Source organism: Tupaia chinensis, unplaced genomic scaffold (assembly GCF_000334495.1).
Source record: "Tupaia chinensis unplaced genomic scaffold, TupChi_1.0 Scaffold149851_1, whole genome shotgun sequence".
NCBI lineage: Eukaryota > Metazoa > Chordata > Mammalia > Scandentia > Tupaiidae > Tupaia > Tupaia belangeri.
The window spans coordinates 362368-385613 of record NW_006209696.1 but is presented as its reverse complement, the minus strand read 5'-3'; the positions used below and the strand labels follow the sequence as shown (position 1 = coordinate 385613).

General features: G+C 38.1%; 1 protein-coding gene across 3 annotated transcripts in view; it reads left to right on the top strand.

Moving 5' to 3' along the window:
• CRYBG3 (crystallin beta-gamma domain containing 3) overlaps positions 1-23246 on the top strand; it is a 125017-nt gene that overhangs the window by 67257 nt on the left and 34514 nt on the right. For all 3 annotated transcript variants that reach the window (XM_006171554.3, XM_006171553.3, XM_006171555.3), the window contains exons 9-15: positions 103-217; positions 1587-1622; positions 4905-5038; positions 8905-9031; positions 15108-15250; positions 15363-15489; positions 17123-17155. In XM_006171554.3, coding sequence (XP_006171616.1) covers positions 103-217; positions 1587-1622; positions 4905-5038; positions 8905-9031; positions 15108-15250; positions 15363-15489; positions 17123-17155 — 715 coding nt within the window. The remainder of the gene's footprint in view (positions 1-102; positions 218-1586; positions 1623-4904; positions 5039-8904; positions 9032-15107; positions 15251-15362; positions 15490-17122; positions 17156-23246) is intronic.

The window sequence follows — 23246 nt, the reverse complement described above, 5'->3', positions numbered from 1 at the left end:
AATAGGGAATTTGGGGATTCTTTTGGGCAGAACTTTTTAGTATTATGCAACTAGACTTAAGTGTTATCGTTATACTTTAACAAACTATTTTTTTTTATTTAGTTGGCTTGCATACCCAGATATTAATTTTAAGGGTCAAGCTACAGTTTTAGAGGAGGACCATGGGCTGTTTGAGATTTCTGCAACAGAAATGAAATCATTACATCCACTTCAAATGGTAAGCAAATTTAAAAAGAAGCATTCCTTTTCCCAAATTCCTTTGAATTCAGAATTAAGTAGCTGTGATTATTGCTCATGCATCTCAGGCTCGAGAAATGAATATGTCTACTACTGATTTGGCAAACTGAGTTTCTGTTTCTCTTTATTGCAGAGAATGTATGTGGCACATGCCTGAAATTACTCTTTTGTGCCAAATTTATCATCACACATGCAATTTTTATAAGTGTTCTGTGAAAATTCTGAATATTTAATGAAGTTCTGAGTTTGCCTTTTGTTGGTTATTGGAAAAATACTTGTAGTAAATTATATTCACTCATATAATGATAAGCTCAGCATTAGTAGTAATAAATGGATAGTTCCGTCAGTGTTAGCTTTCTTAAAAATAGTGCCTGAAGTATTTATTCCTCTTTGTTGTAAGCATTTCTATTCAATTAATGTTGGTATGCAGTAAACCATTTTTGATTGTTCTGTGTCTTTCAAGAAAAAAAATAGAGACCAGGACAATCTGAGAAATTTTACAAACTCACGATGTGGAGTGGCATTTGAAATAAGAAAATTACAGAATTTGTTTGCTGTGGAGGAAAAGGTTGCTTTTTTTACTGTACAACTTTGAAGTCCTAAAGACATTAAGTGTTAATAAAAGTGTTAGTAGAGCCTAGAAGAGGGAGTGTGGTTATCACAATGCTCTCTCTAATTTAGAAATAGCCCAAATAGTTTAGGGAAGACATTGGATTAATTAGCTTAGGAATCTTCTCTGCTAAATGAGATTTCTAAAGCTACTAGCAATTTTTTTTTTTGGACACTTTGTAGTGGAATTGAATTTTAGTTGGTCATTTGTGCTCAAGGACAAAGCTCAATTTCCCTCTGTGCAGTGATTTTAATCTGAAATGACTCTTTTTAAGATGTCTTATCCCATCTACATTGATATAGATGGTTTTACCTTCTGTGGAATTATGTACTTAAAATTTAAGACTTATTGGGACCAGCAGATGGTGTAAAGGTTATGTCGCTGGATTCCCACACTGTCAACCGCAGTTTGAGTCCTGGACCCAAAATTCATGATAGGCATGTGTGCATGCATGCCCAAGATCCCAAAAGAGAGTGGAGGAGAAGGGATTGCAGCATGGCCATACCCCCTGGCGGGGGGTGGTTTCTAGCTTTCTGTCTCTCTGTCTGTCTCTGTCCTTTTTGGCAAGTGCACATGCCCTGTAGCAAAAATCTCTCTGAAAAAAAAATTAAGATTTATCACAACTTAAATTTGACTGGTATGTAATATTCACAATCAGAGTTTTGTATAACCTACATGTGTCACCTAGTTACTTTAAAATGTTTACATATCTAATATTAAAATATCTTGTCATCTTAAGGGTGGACTGAAAGTGGAAATGCCTATGAACTTAAAGGTAAGTCTTGAATAGACTTTTGTAGCAGGTTGAAAAGTCTGAATGTTTAAGTATTTTGAATGATTAGAATGCAAAATGACCTAAATATATGATAATGCCTAACTAATGATGTTGGCATGGTAGAAAGTGACTCTATAAAATGTTTGCTTAGGACCTACCTATCAGTAAATGGGGAGCAGCATTAATAGCAAAGATGTATTGATAGCCCATTCAAACCCTCCAATAGTCTACAATAGGGTAGAAAGGTAGTAAGCTTGATTTCTGCTTGGGAGGTTGGTGCTTGAGATAGCAGCTGGATGTTCAAGTGGAGGTATCTAGCAGGCATTTTGGAGTGATGCTCAGGAAGTACTCAAGGCTGATCAAAAGGCATTGTAGGTGGCTCTCCTCAAATTGATGTTCATTTGTATAAATATGAGTATTTGAGGGAAAAGTAGAGGCAATGAAAAGTGGGAGTACATGGTGCTAACATCAAATGAATTTGGAGAAAGAAAGAAGAAAACAATTTTAAAAAGGGACAGGAAGAAAATAGTGCAATGATCAAAGGTGCAAACAGGCCTTCAATTGATTAGCAGAGGCAGGTATGGAAATAGGTATTCATCCATGTTCTTTTCTTTCAAAACAAGATACAACTTTCCAATCCTCTCATTTCTGAGCTTCCTTTGATAAGGCTGAAAAAGTCAAAAACTGACTTTTTTCATCACATAAGTGGAGTCTTTTAAAACTATGTGTTTTACCCTATCTAATAAACCTTTAGTGGACGTTGGAATAATATATATCAGAGTTCAAAAATACTTAAACCTGAGTTCTACTCTCAGAGATACTGTTTTGATCTGGGGTGTGGTCAAAAATTTTCAAAGCTACCTGGGTGATTCTGACTTGGGAGGAAGGTCACAACCTACTGATCTAAGAGATGCAGAATGATCGGTAATGCTCTCTGAGTGACCCTGCCTCAGTCTCCTCATATGGTGAGTCACAGTGTTCGTCAGACTGAGTCTTCTTTGGACATTTGCAATCAGAAAGGTTGTAGGTGCATATAAGTGGATTGGTTATCCTAAAAAATCACAATCTGTAAATGATTAGATCTTACTTTATGGTTTACTCGTTAAAGAATTATTGCTTTTTACTTAATTTAAATGTAATTAACATACTTAACATACTCAACTGAAATCAAACTTTTATCATTGCATATATAGCACATTGTGAAAATCTGTTATGTAGAAAAGAGCAGGCTCAGTACTGTATTTTTTTTTCAGTTTGTATATGTTTTCAGAATAGAAATAAGAAATTTCATAATGCATTCCCATATGTTTAAATACATTAAACCAATAAGGAGAAACCTCCTTATTTCTAAAAGGAGGTTTTAGAAATAGAGGTTTCTGAGAGAAAAGTAGAGGCAATGAAAACTGGGACTGCATGGTGCTAACATCCAGCAAATTTGGAGAAAGAAAGAAGGAAATAATTAAAAAATTTTTAGAAATTTCTAAAGCCTCCTTTTAGAAACAATGAGGTTGCTCCTTATTGGTTTAGTTTATTTAAGCATATGGGATCCCATTAATTGCCACATTTTCAAGGTGCTGTTAGTACACAAATTATTTTATTAGCCACAAATAGGACCATATGATAGGATGCCTATAGGTTAACATGTTTTCACTGTTATCACTTCCACCTATGTAGGCAGCTGGTACTTGAGAAGTAAAAGATGGTAAAATAGAAGAGAAATGCTGTGCTGATCCAAATTTGAAACAAATGAAATGCTGGAAATTTATTTCTTAGTATACTCATTGTAGTCCCCACTGAAGCAAAAATCCGATTTAAAAAATCATAATTTTTCAATTATTTCTTATTGTTAGGAAGTTTTGTATTTTAAGAATTTGCATTTTTTTTTTCTCAATGAATAGTAACTAACCAGAAGAGCAGTTGGGACCAGCAGTTAGTGTAATGGCTATGTCGCTAGACTCCCATGTAGTCGACTGTGGTTCAAGTCCTGGACCCGGTGGCTTAAAACTCACGCTGGGTACGTGTGCATGCATGCCCAAGATCCTGAGAGGACAATGGAGGAGAAGGGATTGCGGCGTGGCCATCCCCCCTGGGGGGTGATTTCTCGCTTTCTGTCTTTCTGTCTGTCTGGCGAGTGCACCCACCCACCCTATAGCAAAAAAAAAAAAAAAAAAGAAAAGAAAAGAAAAAAGAAGAGCAGTTAGTGTTACAAGAAACAAATCTGTTTTCTCAAATTAACAGTTTATCATTATACCATAGGCCTTCAAGAACCATAAATATGAAGCAATCTATATTAAATTCTTATGCTTATAAAGATTAAGACAGCTTATGAGATGGTCCTAGGATTTGGGTGACTAGAACAATCTAATTCTATGCAAGTATATTAATATGACAGTCATATTTAATTAAGGTATTTTTCCTTTATGATAAGGACTCAAAATATTCCATGTGAATATCAGGTGCTCTTGTCTTAGTAGACCTTTTTTGTGTGGCTCAGAGATATACCTGGGCCTGGGTGACCTTATAAAGTAAAAGTTTACTTACGAACTTAGGCTTCTGCTTGTTTGTAAATAAAGTTCAAAGTCCCAGGCCTACAGCATGACTGAGGGAAGTAAGGGACAGTGGAGACGTGCTGAGAGAGCACTTCTGATGGTCCCTCCTTTCTGACAACCAGCTCTCATGAGAAGTAGCCTCGTCTCAGAAGAGCTACAACTCACTGGGTCTCATGAGACATCATTCATCATGGGAGGCTGTTGCCTTCATGATGCAGTCACTGTCAACCAGTCACTGCCCACAAGGCCTCATTCTTGCCAGAGGCACATGTATCAACCAAAGAGAGAATGAGAAAGAGCGAGTACTCCCCAGTGGGCATGGTCACACTATAATCCTTTTTCCTCCATTTGACTATCTCAGTAGAATTTTGGACACATATACACAACAGTATGTTTTTCTAGCCTCTGGGACTGGGATTTGAACCACAGTAGGCCATGTAGAATCTGCCTTGCTATGCACAACGTTTAACAGCTATATTATGGCACTGGTTTAGGTTTTCACTTAATACGTTTATAATATAGTCAATATAATGAAGTCCCAAAACATGAATTTCTGGGGGACTTATTCTAACCATATGAGCTGTAGTAAAAAGTATGCATTAATGGGGGAAAAAAAAAGAAAACAGACAGCAGTACCTATTCATGTTGTGGTCTTTAGTGTTATCAAAGTAAATTAATATATAATCTATTCTATAATATGAACATATTTAAATATTTTAAAAATATTTTTCAGGTTATTATCTATGAAAAACCTCACTTCCATGGACAGGCCAAAGAGTTTAGTGAACATATAGATTCTGTCCCTAATTTTTTAAGAAACAATGAAGACTTTCATGGAATTGGATCAATTCGTGTCATTGGTGGAGTGTGAGTGTCTTATTTTCAATATTTGATTTAGTCTGATTTTGAAGAGCAGCACATAAAATGTGCTAAGCAGAGCAAAAACAACTTTGTCTAAAAGGATAGATTCCTTCTGTGATATGGGAAGTAAAAATAATAGTTACTAATGTCTTTCTGTGAATACTTGCCGATATTAAAGATTTAGGATTAAACATAAAATGTGCAATAATTTCTAAAATTTCACAACTTAGTACTTCCAAACACAATATAGGAGACAAAACTGCAGGATACAAGGTTTTTGCACAGGTTTTGAACATGAATAAGAGTCCAGTTTTCATCCTTTCTTCTATTGATCGAGGCTGATTTATATGCTGAGAACCTTGGCAGTGAGCCCTCTCCCTAAAGAAGCCATTTAGCTCGTGTGCTTCCATAGTCCAGGGTTTCTGACATCGAGTGCCCCCGTCCCTGAGCTGCTTTTGAGGGCTCCCCCCAAGAAGCCCTCGGTAGAAACCTGAGTGTCACTGTCTTTGCTGCCATCTCAGCCTCAATCAGCAGTTACCAGAACAGCAGAAAGCCCAGAAAATCTGTGCTCAGACTGAGATGTGCTTTTGTATTCTTATCCTGGCACAGAAAGCCAGGGAGAAGAAACTTACCTCATAGTTTATTCACCATTGTCAACCCAGTGTTGGAATCCCTCCAGAAACATTCTGCGGTCTCTGTTGTTATACTGGTTATTTTAAAATGTCAATTCATTTTCATTTGGTCTTCAGTGTCTCTTGATACTTGCTTTAATATCTTATAATTTGTTTATGCTACTCCAGTAAAAGATGCCAGTAGAATATTTTATTCATAAAAGTTAAATGACTTGTCTAAGATTATTCAGTTTAGAGACATAGACATTGCAGTGTCTGACCGAAAAAAAAAAAAAAAAGCTCCAGGACGGAACCCTACTAAAGATGAGCCCCCAAGAAGCCCTCGGTAGAAACCTGAGTGTCACTGTCTTTGCTGCCATCTCAGCCTCAATCAGCAGTTACCAGAACAGCAGAAAGCCCAGAAAATCTGTGCTCAGACTGAGATGTGCTTTTGTATTCTTATCCTGGCACAGAAAGCCAGGGAGAAGAAACTTACCTCATAGTTTATTCACCATTGTCAACCCAGTGTTGGAATCCCTCCAGAAACATTCTGCGGTCTCTGTTGTTATACTGGTTATTTTAAAATGTCAATTCATTTTCATTTGGTCTTCAGTGTCTCTTGATACTTGCTTTAATATCTTATAATTTGTTTATGCTACTCCAGTAAAAGATGCCAGTAGAATATTTTATTCATAAAAGTTAAATGACTTGTCTAAGATTATTCAGTTTAGAGACATAGACATTGCAGTGTCTGACCGAAAAAAAAAAAAAAAAAAGGAATAGGCAAAACATCTGAAATAGAAGTCTAAGAGACTGCAGTTTACCAGATGTGTAGGTCATGTCAATTATTAGTCTGGCATGCTGGTGGTCAATTTAATTCCTTTCTCTTGAATTCAGAAACATTTATTTGGAGCTTAAAAGACAAATATGGTTTGGATAAACACATCTTATTGTGTTGTAATTATTTGTAGTATTCTCTGGTCTGTGAACTCACATGCAATTCCTTCTTAACCCTGCTATAAAATACATTTGCCTTTCCCACCCTTTGGAATGTAAATGTTTTTCAAATTAATTAAATTGGTTTAAAATCGAATGTGATGCACACAAATTTAGACTTACAAAATTTTTACAGCCACTTTATTAGAATCTCAGGAAAATCTGGCTTACAATACAGTAAATACACTTTCTGTCTTCATTTATTAACTGAAGGAGAAAAATGTGGTGTCCCCACTTAAGAGTGAGCAACTAAGTTCATTATATTTACACCATTTCTGCCATTTTTTGCTTTTATTCACTGTTTAATTTGTAGGTACTATGACTTCCTCATCCCTGTCTCATCTTGAGGAAATTGAGAAAATAAGGTTGATGTTTCTGCATATCTTAAAGAATTATTTTATTATTTATTTATTTATTTATTTTCATTTGACCAGAGAGGAGCATAGAGAGAGTGAAGGCAACCTACTGGGTCTAAGACTCGAACCATAGTCAGCCATGTGGGAGTACAACACCCCTAACCACCAAAACACCTGTAGGCCCCTCTTAATTTTTTTAGATAACATAAATTTTATATATTTCAGATAGATAAACTGAATCTAAATTAAATGTTAGTCTATTAAGAGAAACTGGGCAGATTTTTGGAACATCATTATGTAGTAGATTTATTAATCTTAATCTGTCTTTTAACATTAAGACCTTTTATCAGTTTTACTTTTCCTTACCCCACGTATAATTAAAAGCATGTTTTGAGTAGCCACATTTATGTAAAGAAAGCTTAGAATTTATTCTGTAAAAATTTCCACCTAATAGTTCAAGCTTCAAATATTAGTCTCTTTATGTATTACAAAATACTATAGTACATAAATAGGTTTATAAATTTATTCCAACTGATGTGGGCCCCATTCCCCCTTATCCTGCCATACATACATTTATACACAGAAAGCCAGATAGGAATGACTACTGTTATTTGTTACCTTATGAAAACAATTCATTTGTTTATTATTTTTTTTATCTTCACAACTGTAATAGGAGTAGAAAAACAAAGATAGACCTTATTTTGACAACTCTTGAATTCAGAAGCCCCCTAATTGTCCTTGGAATCTGCCCAGTTGGTGGGGGTCTCACTTTATACAATGCAATTAAAAACAGAATTAAGCAGGTCAGCATGTTTTCAAACCACCTATGCTCACATTATAGTCAATACTCCATTAGATTACTTCCTAAAAAAGTAATTTCATAGAGGACTTTAGCAAATAATTATGTTTATCAGCGTACTTTGCTGATAGTTTTAGAAGTCAAGAAACTTCTGTTCCTGGAAAGTACTCTACCACAGTACTTCCTGTTTTCATGATCACCACTGATAAAATGGCGGTTCCAGCATCACCCACTTGAAGCACTTACAGGTGTCTTTGTATACTTGTAGGGCTGCAGGGCCAATACCAGCTCAGTTGCTTTCCCAGTTCTTTGCTAAACCTTCTTGTACTGTGGGTTTGATCTAAATCCAGGTGAGAGGTTCCCTTGATTTAAACCCCAAATAAACATTTAATTATAGTGATCATTTTGTGGTTTTGGAAGAGCTTAATCAGTAAAGTAAGAATGATTATCTTTAGATTTCTGTGTGGGTTTATAAATTTTCTCATTTATAAATGAGAAAATGGGTTTATAAATTTCTCATTGGTTATATGTGTTTTCTGTTATTTTTATTTTGGCAGACTACTCTCTGACCATCCTAGGTGTAGTATCAAAGTCATGCCACAAACATTTAATAAGCAAGTGTTGCTCTGTTATCATTCTATAATTGACCTTTTGTTGGAAAAAGCCTCCAAACTATGAAAGTATTGATCTTTAAAGCATTCACGATTTGTCTTGTCTTTTTTTTTTTTTGGTATAGGTCACATGCATTCACTGGAGAGGGACAGAGACAGGAAGTGAGACAGTACCTCCTGGGGAGGGGCGGGGCGGGGAATGGCCATACCACAATCCTTTGAATCCCTTTTTGGGTTCAGACTCATACCAGACAGTTAGCCTTGTAGAACCTGGTTTGGAAACTCATACCTCACAGTTACCCAGGTGGGACCCAGCCATCTTAACCTCCACACCACCTGCTGACTCATTTGACTGTCTTTGTAAGTGGAAATTAAACTGATGTGTTGCTTTCTAGTCTGTGGATATGAGCAACTATGTGCTTTATCATGATTTTCTTTCTCTTGCTTTCTTGACTATAATTTTATTAATGGCTCAATTGAATGTCCTCTGCATTTCTAGGTGGGTTGCCTATGAAAAAGAACATTTTAAAGGCCAGCAATTCTTGCTTGAAGAAGGAGACTTTGAAGACAGTAATGCTTGTGGGGCATTAAGTGGCCCAATCTTATCTTTCCGGTACCTACAAGCTGTGAGTTACCTTTCTTACCCTACATTTTCTACCTTTTTTATATGAAAAATGACATGAGTGCTGATGGAACTGGAAGATATAAAATGTTTCTAACACCTTAGAGTATTAAACTGACCTGCTTATGTGAGTTGCTTCTTTTTTTTTAAATTCTTTTTATTTGATTTATAATTTTTATTTTTATTGCCAGAAGGCACATGCACTTTCCAGAGAGAGAGGGAGAGAACTCCCCACCCCCCAATAGGGGGGGTGTAGTCACAAATACTTTTTTTCTCTATTTCTTCATCTTGGTCTACTTTCTATCAAATGTCAGTCTCATTGGTTTTTATGTCTCAGTAGTATTCCGTAGTGTGTATGTCCCACATTTTTTCAGGTTTGACACTGTGTCCCAGTGTGGATCTGTCACTTGAGGTCAAGTCAGCCTTACTCTAGAACCTACCTCATATTACCTATTTTCCATTGTTACCAAATGCTTAGACTTAAATAGCACCTTAATAATGGAATTCTTTTAGTCAAAGACTTACTGGCATTTCATTTATAGCTATAATTATAGGGTCACATTGCAGACCTAAGTATAAATATAATAAATATTTACATGATTTTCAGATACGTTATTATTATTTTAATTTGTCAGGGGGTACGTGCACTTCCTAGAGAGAGAGAAGAACAGTGAGAAAGCACCCCCTTGGAAATGGTCACACGCAATCCCTTCTTCTCCATCTTTCACATTTTGGGGTATACACACACATACCTGACGTGTTTCTCAAGTTGTTGGGTCCCTAACTTGAACCTGACCATGTGGGATCCAGTCACCTTAACCACCATACCACAGGCTGGCCCCTCAGATACTTAATTTATAATTTAAATTTATATTCAGATGAAATATACTAAAATTTATTTAGATGTAATGCACTAAAAATTTAGCTGTATTTGGACAGTATAAAATCTATATTTGTATATATTGTAAGAGTGCATTAAAACTTATCATGCTATATACAAAAAAATTATATACTTCCCAGACACTGCATATCAATGGAAATGAGTTCTTAAAGTTCTTGTGATTGGAGAGCTCGATGTGAGTTTATAGGTAGAGCTAAGGTGAGATATCTTCTCCCCAAATAGACTCTCGGATATCTCTCATCTGGCCAAGAGTGAAGCCCTTTTTTAAAATATATATATATATATATTTGTTTAGTTTTATTTATTATAATTTTTTTTTAATTTGCTATAGGGCATGAGAGCTCACTAGAGAGAGACAAGAGAGAGAGAGAGAGAGAGAAAGCAAGCTGCCAGGCCACCTCAGATTGTGGTCCGCCATGTGGGATTCCAGTGCCTTAACCACCACTCCACCTGCTGGTTTCAAGAACGAAGCACTTTAAAATCTAAGTGGAAGTAATGTAAAAATAAACAATAGGACTGATAGAAAAACTGCAAGATAAAATACAGTTTTCATACACCCTGGCTCTAGTATATGATACACTGGATAGGGACCAGCATTTGGCATAATGACTGTGTCACTGGGCTCCCATGTAGTTGACCATGGTTCAAGTCCCGGACCTGGTGACTTAAACTCACTCCAGGCACGTGTGTGTGTGTGTGTGTGGGTGTGCCAAAGATCTCAAGAGGAGAATGGAGAAATACTGGCTATACTAAGGTCAAATACTGGGACAGGTTCCTTAGGGATAATGTGATCTCTGTCATGGAGTGCTTTGGAGTGGACACCCAGAAGTAAATTTCTACTTCCAAATGAGTCACTCAGGTATGCAGACATGTAGAAATTTATTTTTTTGAAAAAAAAAAAAAAAAAAAAAAAGGACTGAAAGGAATATAGCAGTATTAGGCTCCAGGGATCAAGGAGTTTTTGTATCTTGGCTTTCTCAGTAAGACTCTCGTGGTGTCCTGATTTTCCTTAGTTTTACTTTTGGCAGGGTTTTCAGGCTTCTGAAACCAGGTGGTATGCAGCAGAGACCATTACTGCTCAGAAGTTGATGAATGTCCCAGATCTCCACTGAAGTCTCATATCACGTTGCCACACAAGAGCTCCAGGGCCCATTAGCTGAGGGATTTTATGGAATTTAAAAGTAATCAAATTACTGATCCTTAAGACTTTTTCTTGGGACCTAAAGCCACTGCTCATTAGTTTTCTCTAACAGTAGGAAGCACTGCATCTGAGACTATGATAAACTCTACTAGTGTTTTAAAAATGTAAACTGGAATACAGTTCTAAAGCTTGTTCCATTGATCTTCATTCTTGAGCAGAAGGGCTCCCCTTAAATTTTTGTGATATTCAGAGTTAATTTGTGCCTAGAAGCACAGAGATGGTAGTAACCTAGTAGCCCCAGAGGACTTACCCTAAACAATCCTGAGTACCTTTTCTAGTAGCTTCCCGAATAAGGCTGAAGTTTTTTGATTTTTGATTTTTTTTTTTTGCATATTTTATACCATGCTGTGTGACCCATGGAGGTTTACTTACAGGTTATTGGACCCAGGACTGCCATGTGATCCTGCCTTAGAGCCAGATGGCGAAAAGTGGCTCAGAAAAGAAGTACTTAGAGAACATGAAAGCAGAGCTGAGGATGAAAAGTAAAGAATAAACAAGAATAGAAGAGGGATATCACTTGAGAGATGCCTGTGGCCCTTGTCCAGGTCTCCGGGAAGGGTAGACAGTGTAGGAAGGACAAACTCAGGCGAAAAGTGGCTCAGAAAAGAAGTACTTAGAGAACATGAAAGCAGAGCTGAGGATGAAAAGTAAAGAATAAACAAGAATAGAAGAGGGATATCACTTGAGAGATGCCTGTGGCCCTTGTCCAGGAAGGGTAGGGTCTCCGGGAAGGGTAGACAGTGTAGGAAGAACAAACTCAAGCCATGTGAGTACATTTATTTGAGAGCCCGTGGGCTGCGAACACTTGGATTTGGCAACGGGCTTTTCTCTGCTCAGCTCCAGGCTGCATGGTTGCATGCCTCCAGCCTGCTTCCCAGCCCTCCTCTACTGCTAATGAGTCCCCCACAGCCCTTACAATGCCATTTGTGCAAATCATTGCTCAAGGCAAGGACATCACAGCATAGCAGGTTATCTCTCAGTGTCAGGAGGCAGCACAGCACCTGCCTGTGTTGACCTTATATTTCCTTTTCCCATTTCACTCAGCATAATACAGTGATTCATGACACATTTCAGTATATTCTCACTTCATCATTTCTACTACCCTAAGGGCTCCTGTTAGCTGCCATCATCATGTCGCCATGAGCTAGTTAATGCACTTTCAAGTTGCAAGAAACAGGTATGTTTTGTTCCTTGGTCGATAGAGGTTTACATTGTCAGTATAGCCAGGTTTGCCGATGTGACACCCAGGCTGCAAACATCATTCTCTAGTCGGGAAGTTTGTTCTGAATACTTTAGGGTAGTTCACTTCTAGGCTATTAAATCCTTGATTTCCTCATCTGAAAATGGGAGGGGACTTCAAAAATATTCATGGTAAGTGGAATTAAAGTACAAGTTTATTTGGGTGCAAACAGTTTTAAAATTCATGCAACATTTTTGCATAATACACATTTTCATGAATTTGTGAAGACCACGCATATATGTTTATGCAAATAGTGGAATGATTACATTGCTGGACTCCCACATAGTTGACCCCATTTCAAGTCCCAGACCCAGCAGCTTAAAACTCACGTTGGGTGCATGTGTGTGGGGGGGCTCAAAATCCTGAGAGGAGAATGGAGGAGAAGGGGTTGCGACTGGCCATACCCCTTTGGGTGGTGATTTCTTGCTTTGTGTCTCTATCTCTCCAGTGAGCATACATGCCGTATAGCAAAAATGTCGCTTTAAAAAAAAAGAGAAAGTGTTCTATTACTGAAAAGGAGGATGGTGATGTTGATCATGCATAAATCTCTGTAGCTCCCATTTGGGTGTGTGTGTGTATGTGTGGTGTTTTTATGTGTGATTTTTTTCTATGTGTGTGTGTGTGTGTGTGTGGTGTTTTTATGTGTGATTTTTTTCTCCTGGCTCAGCTTTCTGATAGGTGGGACTACAGGCACATGTACTGTGCCCAGCTGTGCCTACTTTTTAGAGAGGGCCTGGAGTTGAGCCCCAGCCTCCCATGTGGCGTCAGCCTGCCATGCAGTGGCATCTGCACATGCTGCTGTGTCTCACTGCTCATTTTTTAGAACTGTGTAAAAGTAAAAAAGGTTACAGGCACTCCTAGTTTCCAAAGCTTACTCACCAGAGAGAGAAAGCCCCTTTAGGTTGGGTGTGGTCACATTGAAATCTGTTTTCCTCCCATTTCTCCATTCCATGTGGATTTGGGGTATACACACAGATGCATCTGGTGTGTTTTTCAAGCCAGCTAGGTAGGGTATTTGATCCACAGTAGAAAATGTGGGGACCAGTTCTCTTGTCTGCTTAGCCGTGGGCCTGACCTTTTCATTTAGTTTCTTTAAGAAACCTTTCTTGATTCAAAAACGATTCTGAAAGTCAGAGTGTGAACAGTTTAAGTCTTTTTAAATCTGTTTCTAAAATAATTATATTTCCACTAGCAGTGTTCCCTGAGAAAACTAAATGTTTAGCTCTTTCTTAATTTTAAAAAGTGAAGAATTGGGTTCAACTGGTGGCCCGGTGGTTAAGGTGCTTCATCCCATGTGGCCAACTGTGTGGTTCAAGTCTCAGACTTGGAGGCTTGATGAACACTCTGGGTATGTGTGTGTGTGTGTCCAAAAACCTGAGAGAATGAAGAAGGGATTGTGTAGTGACCATGGCCCCTGGGAGGTGCTTCCTCATTTTCTCTCTCTCTATCTCATGCATGAGCCCTCTAATAAATTTCTTTTTTAAAAAAAAAGCAGTGAAAATTACAATTGTAATTGTTTTAATTGAAATTTCTCCAGTTTATTAGTGAAATTAGACATCTGTGTATTTGTCTTTTTTATTCTTTTTCTCTTTTCTGAATTGTTTATGTCTTTTGGTGATTTATCTGTGTCCTAGAGTATTTCTAAAATATCTTAATTTTAAATAGGATGGCTGCTAAATCTTTTAAAATTTTCTATTCTCATTTTGATTTTTTTTTTTTAGTTTTGCTTTTCCTTTTTATTTATTTATTTATTTATTTATTTATATTTTTTATTTTTTGCTATAGGGTGTGCGTGTTTGCCAGAGAGAAACCTAGAGAGAAGATCAGGGGATGGGGGGCGGTGGGAACTTGAGAAATCACCTCCTAGGGAGGATGGCCACACTACAGTCCCTTTCCTTCCAGTCTTCTCTTGAGATTTTGGGCATGCACGTAAACATGTCCAGAGTGATTTCCAAGCTAATGGGTCTGGGACTCCAAACTGCACTGTCAGCCCTGTGGAATCCAGCCTCCTGATCCTGCTGGCCTTTATTTTGATTTTTTTTAATAAACAAATTTTGACTTAGTTCATTGTGTCTTTTTTTTTGTTGTTGTTGTTAAGCTTGTAAAAATCCTCTTCTACTTTGCCTATAATATATCTTATAATCACTTTGGCTTCATGTAGTTTTTACCCTTTAAGTACAAGTGAGACTTTAATTTCTTTTACAATTAGCATTTTATATGGTAGCCTGTAAGTCCCAGCAGTTGCCAGCTATTAATTGTATTCCATTTATATAAAAATGCTAGGGACTAGCTGAAAGCAGGGTGATTTAGAAGGCTGAGTCTCGCAAGGCCGATTGCACAGTTCAAGACCCGGACCGGGCTATTTGAAAAGCATGCCACATGTCTGTGAGTGCATGGCCAAACTCCCAAAAGGAAAATGAAGGAGAAGGGATTGCATAGTGACCATCCCTCACAGGAAGTGCTTTCTTTCTCTTTCTTTCTCTGTTTCTCTATTGAGTACAAACACCTTCTAGCAAATGCTGGCTCCCCCCCCCCCCCTTTAACAATGCCCGCCCCCCCCCCCCCCTTTAAGCAATGAAGGCATAATAACTATGAAATTGTCTTAAGGGCCATTTAAAATTCTTCCTGAAATTTATTCGTGTAAAATTTTTCCACAAGTGTGTGAAGTTACGTAGGGATATCACAATCCAGAAAACAAAATGCATATGTTTCTTAAACTTTCCTTTCCCTCTTTTTAGAATTTTATAGAATCTTCTATCACACTATTCGATTCTGATTTAGAAAGTGGAAAATTTATTGACATTACAAATCAGGAAATTTCTGACTTGGAAGAAATTGGCTTTGGCAGTGAAACAAGATCCATTCACGTTAAAAGTGGAGTGTAAGTTGTCTCCTACCCTAAGAACCTTGAGAAGTTTGGTGTTTTAAAATTGTTTCTTCTTGAGTCTATGTCACCTCTGCTTTTTTTTTTTTTCCCTTTTTTGTCTACTTAGATGGGTTGCCTACCAGCAGAAATTCTTCTGTGGAGAACAATACATTTTAGAGAAAGGAAAATACAAATGCTTTTTTGACTGGGGTGGATCAGATAATATAATCATGTCAATACGCCCTATACAACTGGTGAGTAAAGTGTGAAGATAACCAATGCTAGTGATATGTAGAGATATATAATTGAATGTATGAGCAAACATTTAAAAGTGGAATTGTTGAATTATGTGTGTATATATAGATAAAATGGAATATCATATGAATTTCTTTCTAAAAACTTTTTTCTTCTTTTTTTTTTGAGAGGTTTTTGCTATAGGGCACGTGTGCTCGCCAGAAAGACAGAGACAGAGAGATAGCAAGCAAGATATCACCCCCCAGGGGGGATGGCCACACCACAGTCTCTTCTTCTCTCAGGATCTTGGGCACACACATGTGCCCGGCATGAGTTTAGGTCACCGGGTCCGGGGCTCAAACCACGGTCATCTACATGGGAGTTGAGCAACATAGCCATTATGCTAACTGCTGGTCCCCAAAATTGTTTCTTTAGTAATGATAGAGTGTGTGCACATGTGCGTGAGAGTTGAGCAGTCTCTGCGGAGTCTGGTCAATCAGTGATCCCCTTCTACCAGTCCTTCAGCCTATCACATCTTGGGCACTTGCACACATACGTGACATGTTTTGGCAGATCAGGACAGGGATTCAAACTAGAGTCACCCTGTGGGATCCAGCTGTTCTTAAGATGCTCCATGCCACAGCTCTGGAGCCAGCCTCATCATATGAGTTTCTGTGGACACCATGAGAGCTAGTAGATAATAACTTGTGAATATGATGGTCGTGTAATTTGATTTACTTGATGACTATAATACGTCAGACACTAGGCTGATGAATGGTGATAAAGGATGAATAAGTCGCCTTGAGGGGTCTCAGCTCTTTCAGGAGATAGGTGTCTGAGCAATTAATTATAGTATGATTAGAGAGAAACACAAGGTTGTGGGCAGTGCAGGGGGATAGAGGAAGGAAACACTCAGTGCCTGAGAGTTGGGGACCTTGCCACAGGAGAGAGTGTCCTGAAAACAGCTGAGGGATAGAAGCAGTGTTTCCAGGCAGAAAGGCCATTCCACAAAGAGGGAAGTATCCTGTACGTGCAAAGTCATGAAGTAGTAAAAGAGTCTGGCTGGTTTGGATGATAACTAACCTGGCAGAACAACAAATGTACCCATGAAATAATGGTCAGAAATTCAGACTCTGTCCTTGTAATGCACATTGGTACATATTTATTTCCCAAGTTCATTGCTTGCTTGCTTGCTTGCTTGCTTTCTTATATGTGAGAAAGACAGACTAGTGCCCTCAACAGGGTCACAGGCTTTGCTCCTGCCCCTTCCCCCAGCCTTCCAGCCACCTAAAATCGTGGGCACACACCTGCACATGCCTGCACAAGCTGGGCATGCCAGTTTGACCTGTGAACTGAACGCTGATTTTCCACACAGCTTACATACAGCACCGCAGAGAGTGGTACTAACGCACCTCTGTGGCTGGCCCTCAGGCCGATGTTTTTTTACAATTACAGCATCACTCAAAGTGAATTAGTCATAAATGCTAAAATTATAAGACAATTCAACAGGTTTTTTTGGGCATCACAGCCAGTTCAGGAATTGATCGCACCATTAAAAATATTTTTTCAAGGAATATTTTTGAAATGTTCAAAAAGACAACTAAGACTGTATGATTATAATTGTTTAAAAAAGTGTTTCACTCTATTTTTCAGGAACCACTTGGAATAAATGAGCCTCCATATTTGGTATGTTTAAAGCTATTCTTAACTTGTAATTGTTGAATTGTTTACTGAAAGCATGTATACCTTTTCTCTGAAATCTTTCTCCTTCCCTCCAATAATATGTGTGTGTCTCTGTGGCAGGGCATTTGGCATGGACCAAAGGGCAGGAGAGCAGCCATCTTTATTAGTCTTATTGCCTGCATTCGTCAGTTTCTTTCATTTTTCTCCTGACAGAGCTACAGCTCTGACCTCTTCAGTGTTCTTTTGAACCTGTGTCACTCTTTTTTTCCAAGTATTCTCTCTTTCTTCACTGTCACATTCTTCCTCAGCACAGTGTATTATGTTGTCTCTGGAGGAAAAAAATCTTACAGTAGAGAAACTGCTTCTCTTAGGACACTTATGGGAATATATTTCTCTTTCTGTTTTTGAAATTTGCTAGACAGCTCATGTGCTTGCTCAAGAAAGACGGAGAAAAAAGGAAAGTGAGAAAGCACCATTATCCCCATGGGGGATGGCTGTGCCACAGTCCCTTCTCCATTTCTCCTTTAGGATTTTGGTCATGCATGCTCGTACTCCAGTGTTTTTTTCAAGCTGCTGGTTCTGGGACTCAAACCAACCAGTTGGCTACGTGGGATCCAGCTGCCTTAACTACTACACTGCCAGCTGGCCTTGTACACATATTTGTAGTACTGATATCAGATGTTTCCTAAAGCACTAGTGGAGCTGAAACCCTAATCTTTCATTTGTAGTATGTTAATGGTTTGAAGGGAATGGGGCAATACTCTGGAACTTAATGTTTGTCATTTATTGACAGCTACAAATTGTGCCTATTAACAACTCTGTGAGGTCAGTGTTAGTCCCATTTATAGATGAAAAAACCCAAGATTCAGGATTTAAGTGAATGCTATATCACACAGTGAGAAGTAGCAAAGCAGGTATTTTTTTTAAATTTATTCCACGTGACAAAACCATACTTTCAGGGCTTTACATCAAAGAAAGACATATTGTGATCTGAGCAGTAAAGCTGCAGAGGGAAGAGAGAATAAGAGACATTGATTTCTCTGTTCCATTTTAAGTAACAAACTTGGGGAAATCACTGTCAGAAAGCCACATATAGCAATTAATGGTAAATATTTGGCCTTGGCTACTTTTATATAACGCTTAATGTTTTGCTCTTAATGTGTATGTTTCTCAGGTTCATGTCAGTGTTTTTGTATTTCAGCTTAGTTTAACCACGTTTCCATTCACAATGCTTTCAGATGTTATTATTTTTTGATTAGCTCAGGCCTATTGGGAACATTTCCTCTCTGAACATAATTGAGTTGTTGTGTTTAGAAGGACTTCCTGCCTGTTATTTATTTTAATTTTTGAAAACTCCCAGCTGTGGATTTTTCAAGCGCTTTTTCACATGAATCAAAATAACGTGAGTACTTAAACAGGATTCATTTCAAACTTCACGTTGTCTGAGTTTTAAGTACAGATAAAAGGTTTCGTTCTTTTAAGCTCTCTCTCCCCTTTCTGCCCCCTGTTCGTTTTTTATGGACTTCCTTGTTTGGGGCAGTTTGCTGGAGGATTTTCTTTATAGTATTTCCAGTCCAACTTGAAGAGAGAGGAAGCAGCAAGAAACGCCCAGTGAAATTGGCCCTACTTCATTTTTCTGGAGATGGCTCAGTTATTGCCTTGTGAAATAAATGTTTCTGACGTATATGATAGCTGGATATTTGGTAACATACAAACAGAGCCTCCTTGTTCACCCATTATCAAAGCTCTTGTTATTTTCAGTGGATCGAATTTACAGACGTTTTACTAGTTTATACTTAACTGAAAGCAAACAAATGGGTCTTGACTGACACACTGGTTCTATTTAGTAACTGGGAAGTATTTTCTCTTCGCAAGTAGCCATCACAGTCAGACTGGCCACGTAGATGCTGTGTTCACATCAGACACCTATATTTTGTGTTTAAAAGAGTGAGGAGGAATTTATATCTGAGAGTTAAAGTCAGAGGGAGTCTTCTTAGGCTGCTGATTTTTAAAAAGTTTGTATGTATGTATGTATTTATTTTCCATGTGCAAATGAGAGAGAGAGAGAAAGAAAACAGAGACAGTACACCCAACAAGATCTTGATGCCATGGTCCACCCTAACCTGGATCATGGGCATACAAATGGCCCTGTGTACTCAGGGAGGCCTTCAGATGCAAACCTGAACCATTCCACCTAGATCAGCCTCCCAGAGCATCACAATGTACCCTTGTATTACCAGTGTTTATGCTGGTGATTGTAGGGGAACCTCTAGCAAGCTTGAAGGGGAAAGCCAGAAAATGTATGTCATAGAGATTAATATGCACCATAAGAGTTATGATAATAAAGGCAGCATTGTTGATGGCACTGTAAACATATTATGATGAGGTAGGTTTTATTTCAGATACTACTAGAACACCATCTTTTACTGAGAATATTATTTTTCTAGTAAGGCTAAAGATCACTCACTAAGTCCAATGACAAACTTCAAAATACACAGGATAATTATGGAGCTCTTCATCATTAACAGGTGGCATTTTTTTTTAATTTCTCTCCCAAACAACGAAAAAAACAAACAAAAATAGATTATTTTTGTATTGTCACATCTTTCTCTCCTTGCAGGTCTTTAGCATCAGAAATATTACTAGATCAATTCTTACAAAGTTGAGTTCTGTTTTCAGGGGATCTTGTGCTCAGACACTGTTCTCTAGAAATTGCAACCATCCTTTGACCCAACCAAGTATTTACCTTGCATTCCTAGACTCTTTTTCAAATCCATTTGCAAAAACAGTTAAAAATTTGTATTTCTTTAAATATTGAACCCTTGTCATATTTTATATGTGAGTCAAGCTAGATTTAAAAAAAAATATTGGATAATTTAGCCTTACCAAATTGTAAGGTGGTCGCAGGATCGGCAATGGTTGCAGTTGCTTTTAACATGTTTTGGGGACAGGAAAATGACAATTTTAGCCAAATACCATAATATATAAGAGCAGTAGAGAGAGCATTTCTTTGTGCTACCACAAGCAGATAATATCTCTAGACTCCCAAGTCCAGAAATGGTCAGGAAGAATAAGTGAAAAAAAAAAAATCTATGACTGATCAGGGAAATAAAATGATTATAGAATATGTAATAAGAGAAGTCCATAACACTACAATATGGGAAAGGTGTGGTGTAACAGAAGAATGAAATGAGACTTCCTTGTTTAACAGTGGGCCTGTTGCATGGAGGAGGTCCACTGGGCTAGGAAAAGTCTTTCTTAGAAAGCTTTGCATAACAAAATATTTTAGTATTCGAGTAAATAAAATTTCATTAAAAAATGATGTTGATACTGTGGATATATTAAGTGAGCACAACTTCTGTGTTTGGGCAGAAAGTAAGTTCTTGTGTTTTTTTTTAACACATTTTTGTCATGAATATCATAAATGAACATTGCATAGTAAAAAGTGTTTTTACAGCATTTTCATCATAAGTGGTAATAATCTCTCGTTCAAGGGGTAACTTTATGGGACAGATACTCATATTTGGGAAAAAGTACTCTTCAAACCAGTGGTACAGGATCTCAGCTTCTTCATACACACCCTCCCCACCAGACATATACACACACTTCCTTACACTTCCGTTTGGAGCTGTTAAGGACTGAGCCACACCCTCGTGGTGCAGATGGAAAGATGCTATTTAAAAAACTCATCTCTTATTTATCTGACTGTTTGCCTAGGTTCTGAACACCCTGTCTCAGTTGTCTGGTGCACATTCCCCATTAATCTGGAGAAGAAACCCACACATGAATTTGTCCAGCTAGTTTTTCCTAGGACAGAATTTCACAAAGAGTAGGAACTACAGTTTAATTATAATAACTGAAAGCACAGAGTTGATTTCTGTATGAACCATCTTCAGAACATTATAAAAATTATTCTTTTCTCAGTCAGCAGATGGGATAGTGGTCAAAGAGCTGGATCCTATATGGCAGAATCCATGGTTCGAGTCCTGATAGTTGCTTATTAAAAATTATGCCAGGCATGTATGCATGCATACTTAAAATCCTGAGAGGAGAATAGAGAAAAAGGTATTGTGGCGTGGTCAGTTCCCCTGGGCAGTGATTTCTCACTTTCTCTTACTCTCTTCTGTCTCTCTGTATGTCCAGTGAGTACATGTTCCCTGTTGCAAAAATATTAAAAAGAAAAGATTGTTATATTTGGAGTCATTTATAAAGTGGTCAAAATGAGGTATTACTTGTGTGAGATTGATCTAATTTGGGGTGAATAATATTCTGTATCTCATTTGATTAATAAAAATAAACTAGGTAAGCATTAAACCCAGTCTTGAAAGTTCTATTCAAAGAGCATTTTCTTTCTTTTTTTTTTTTTATTTTTATTTTTTGGAGAGGTTTTTGCCATAGGGTGCGTGTGCTTGCCAGACAGAGAGAGAGAGACAGAAAGAAAGCGAGAAATCACCCCTTGGGGGGATGGCCACGCCGCAATCCCTTCTCCTCCATTCTCCTCTCAGGATCTTGGGCACGCACGCACATGCGCCCGGCGTGAGTTTTAAGCCACTGGTTGCGGGACTCAAACCTCAGTCAACTACATGGGAGTCCATTGACATAGCCATTAGCTAACTGCTGGTCCCTATTCGAAGAGAATTTTAATCCTTCGACACAAAAAATGCTTTACAACAGATTACTCATGTGAGTATGAATTTTAAGGAATTCTTCTGGCTATGAAAACCAAAGCCGAGGGAACCAGCAGTTAGCGTAACGGCTATGTCGCTGGACTCCCATGTAGTCGACCGTGGTTCACGTCCCAGACCCGGTGGCTTAAAACTCACGCAGGGCGCGTGTGCGTGCATGCCCAGGATCCTGAGAGGAGAATGGAGAAGGGATTGCAGCGTGACCATCCCCCCTGGGGGGGTGATTTCTCACTTTCTGTCTCTTGTGGGCGACCAAACCCCCCAAAAGGAAAAACCCCCAAAAAAAAAAAAAAAAAAAAAAAACCAAAGCTAAAAATGTGAGGTGGCTCTGTCATTGGAAATATGCTTAACTTACATTGTCAGTAGTCCAGAACTTAACACTTTGTGACTTCATCATGAAACAGTGAAATATAAACTTTAAATTCAGCTATTTAAAATGAATTATTAATAATTTGACAAACTGGGTATACAAGTCCTATTATAAATTAAAGTATTTGCATGCAGGTGAAATTTTTGAAAGTTAAAGATGATTTGCGTTTTAGCTTTATGTTTTATAAACATACCAGTTCAAAAACCTAAGTCCTCTTGTTCTGGACTGTCTTTTTCTTGCTATTCTTTCTCCCTCTCAGAAGTGCTGTGACAGAATCTTGCTGAAGCTCATCTCTTTAAGGCAGCAGAGTCCCTTGTTACTTTAATGTTCCAAACAGAGCATGGTTTCACAATAGGACATCATGTTGTGCAAGGCTTAGTTGGCCAGCAGGGAGTTAGGTCTCCCACTTCACTGATTTTTGGATGATCTTTGATACCTGACCAAATGAGGTCAGCAGAATAGGAAATAATTTATCCAAGAGGACCCTTGGGAAGATGAAAGAGGTGAATGTCAGCTGCTCACAGACGCCTTGTTCTCCATGACAACATGATTAGGAGAAAGGGCGCCGGTGCCAGTGGTTCATTATGGTAAACTCTGCCTCAGTGCAGGCCTGTCAGTGCAGGCTGGACCTGTGGGCCATGTGATTTCAGGTCTTCAGTGTCTTATGAAATATTTATGGGGTTCATTAATATTTTTCTTTCCTATTATAAATCCAAGGTCACTAGAGTTGCAGATAATTATATCTCTGGTCTAAAGGGAATTACAGTTAAGATTTTCAGAATTTTTCTTGATACAGAAGACTGATACAGAAATGTAGTTGTATGTAACTGTAAGCTGTGCATTTAAGGTAGTCTTATCAGAAAACTGAAGCCTGTAAGCTGAAATACATGACACAGACGTCTTTCTTTCTTCACCGTAATCTTCCACTAATCCCATCATTATCTTCTCAGCCATCTGCCTCTGTGTGCCCACCGGCAGGCTCATGCTCACTTATGGGCATGCGCTTCTGTTCTCCTTTCCTTTCTTTTATTGACTAGCT